At 40.0% G+C, this 2,593-nt stretch overlaps 1 protein-coding gene across 4 annotated transcripts in view; it reads right to left on the reverse strand.

The window, feature by feature from the left end:
- CCAR1 (cell division cycle and apoptosis regulator 1) overlaps positions 1-2,593 on the reverse strand; it is an 86,309-nt gene that overhangs the window by 52,242 nt on the left and 31,474 nt on the right. For all 4 annotated transcript variants that reach the window (XM_017548943.2, XM_017548942.2, XM_037745864.1 and 1 more), the window contains one exon: positions 517-710. In XM_017548943.2, coding sequence (XP_017404432.1) covers positions 517-710 — 194 coding nt within the window. The remainder of the gene's footprint in view (positions 1-516; positions 711-2,593) is intronic.

Genomic DNA, 2,593 nt, shown 5'->3' on the forward strand with positions numbered 1-2,593 from the left:
ACTGTCTCAAAAAAAGAAAAAAGAAACAAAGAAAACAAAATTTCACGCTTGAGTTTCTTCAGGAAAAAATAAAATAGAAACTTATAGCTAAACTGGACCGGCGCAGTGGCTCAAGCCTGTAATTCCAGCACTTTGGGAGACTAAGGCAGGTAGATCACTTGAGGTCAGGAGTTTGAGACCAGCCTGGCCGACACGGTGAAATCCCCTGTTCTCTACTAAAGACACGAAAGTTAGCTCAGTGTGGTGGTGCACGCCAGTCATCCCAGCTATTCTGAAGGCTGAGGCAATAAAATTGCTTGAACCCAGGAGGCAGAGGCTGCAGTGAGCCGACCAAGATTGTGCGACTGTGTCCAGCCTGGGCTAAATAGCAAGACTCTGTCTCAGAAAAGAAAGGAAAATTATAGCTAAATTATAATCTTTGCCACAACTAAACAGGTGTTTTATGATAAACACAAGAAGCCATGTATTTGTTATAAAATAAATATGTTCCATGTGACAAGACCTAATTAAGTTTACCTAAGCTGAAAGAATACATCTTCATCCACAAATCCAAATGTGTCATGTAGTTTTGTAACCACCCCTGTGAAAACACGCTGCTTCTGAGGCTGGGTTTGCTGTTGACTGGACCTTGGTGTTGGATATGATACAGTTATTTGTGCTGTAGGCTGAGGAGTAGACAGGCTAAGGCTTGTAGGCAGTGCAACAGCTGGCTATAAAGCAAAACCAACATCAAATTAAGGTAATGATTTGAAATCATACAAAAATTAACCCATACAGAAATTAACCCAGAATGTTCAAAATTTTATATTATGTTAGAAAACATACATGTACATCTTGAAAGTGAAAGTCAAGTCTAAAACTAAACTATAAATTATTTTTAACCTATTTCATCAAGCTCCCTTAGATAAGTATTCTTACTAATTCAAAATCTATACTAGCATAATAAAGGCTCAGGAAAGTCCTTAGTAAAGGAACTCAGCATTCCTTAAACTTTGACCACAAAATTATTTTCTCATGAAATTTCTTTAATATCTTAAGACACTACTAATATGTTATGAGTACATTTAAGGAAACAGCATTTAAATAAAAGAAATTCTACAGTTTTTCTACTTAATTGGAAATTCTACTTTGTTGATGATTGAAAATATGAGTTAGGTGCTAATCGACTGTAGTTCTTTAATAAAAACAGGTTGATTTCTCAATTGAAGTGTACTTTATTTTTAAGACAAGAGATTCAAGACTAAAAAGGTTCAAAAGGTTATACAGTGGGCTGGGCACAGTGGCTCATGCCTGTAATCCCAACACTATGGGAGGCTGAGGCAGGCGGATCACCTGAGGTCAGGAGTTCAAGACCAGCCTGACCAATATGGTGAAACCCTGTCTCTACCGAAAACACAAAAATTAGCTGGGCATGATGGCAGGCATCTGTAGTCCCAGCTACTCGGGAGGCTGAGGCAGAACTGCTTGAACCCAGGAGGTAGAGACTGCAGTGAGCCAAGATTGGGCCATTGCACTCCAGCATGGATGATAGACCACGACTCCATCTCAAAAAAACAAACAAACAAAAAGGATATGTACAGTGAAAAGCTTCTCTCCTATCCCTTCTCCTCAGCCATGCAGTTACCTAAACATGAGGCAATCACTGTTCTAGTTATTACTATGAAGCCTCCCGGAAATGTTTGATTCAAATATGCATACAGATAAATGGAAGCACGTAATACATACTGGACTATACCTTTATTTCTATCTCAGATTATCTGGAATATCATTCCATATCAGTACATATACAGTTTTGTTTAAACCGCTGCATAGTATTTCACTCTAAGTATTAACAAGGGATCCGCAAACTATGACCCAATGGCAAAGACAGGCTATTTTTGCATAATTTATAAGCTAAGAATGCTTTTTACACTTTCGAAAGGTGGTAAAAATAGAAAAAGAATATGTGAAAGATACTATAGTCTGTAAAGCCTAAGGTAGCACTACATATCAAAAGTTCAAAACTGTTCAATGTTGCTAAAAAATTAAGGAGATAATGTCACACAATAACTTTCCCTGCTAAGGTGGAGCTAAAAAAGAAATAACAGGCCGGGCGCGGTGGCTCACGCCTGTAATCCCAGCACTTTGGGAGGCTGAGGCGGGTGGATCATGAGGTCAAGAGATCGAGACCATCCTGGTCAACATGGTGAAACTCCGTCTCTATTAAAACTACAAAAAATTAGCTGGGCATGGTGGCGCATGCCTGTAATCCCAGCTACTCAGGAGGCTGAGGCAAGAGAATTGCCTGAACCCAGGAGGCGAAGGTGGCGGTGAGCCGAGATCGTGCCACTGCACTCCAGCCTGGGTAGCAAGAGTGAAACTCCGTCTCAAAAAAAAAAAAAAAAAAGAAATAACATGCAGAAATTTTCCAAAAGAAAAACGGCTACAAAAATCAGTATTAACAAAATATCAGTATTAAGTTTAAAATAAAATCTCATATTGGGCCGGGCGCGGTGGCTCAAGCCTGTAATCCCAGCACTTTGGGAGGCCGAGGCGGGTGGATCACGAGGTCAAGAGATCGAGACCATCCTGGTCAACATGGTGAAACCCTGTC

Source organism: Cebus imitator, unplaced genomic scaffold, assembly GCF_001604975.1.
Source record: "Cebus imitator isolate Cc_AM_T3 unplaced genomic scaffold, Cebus_imitator-1.0 Scaffold215, whole genome shotgun sequence".
Lineage (NCBI taxonomy): Eukaryota > Metazoa > Chordata > Mammalia > Primates > Cebidae > Cebus > Cebus imitator.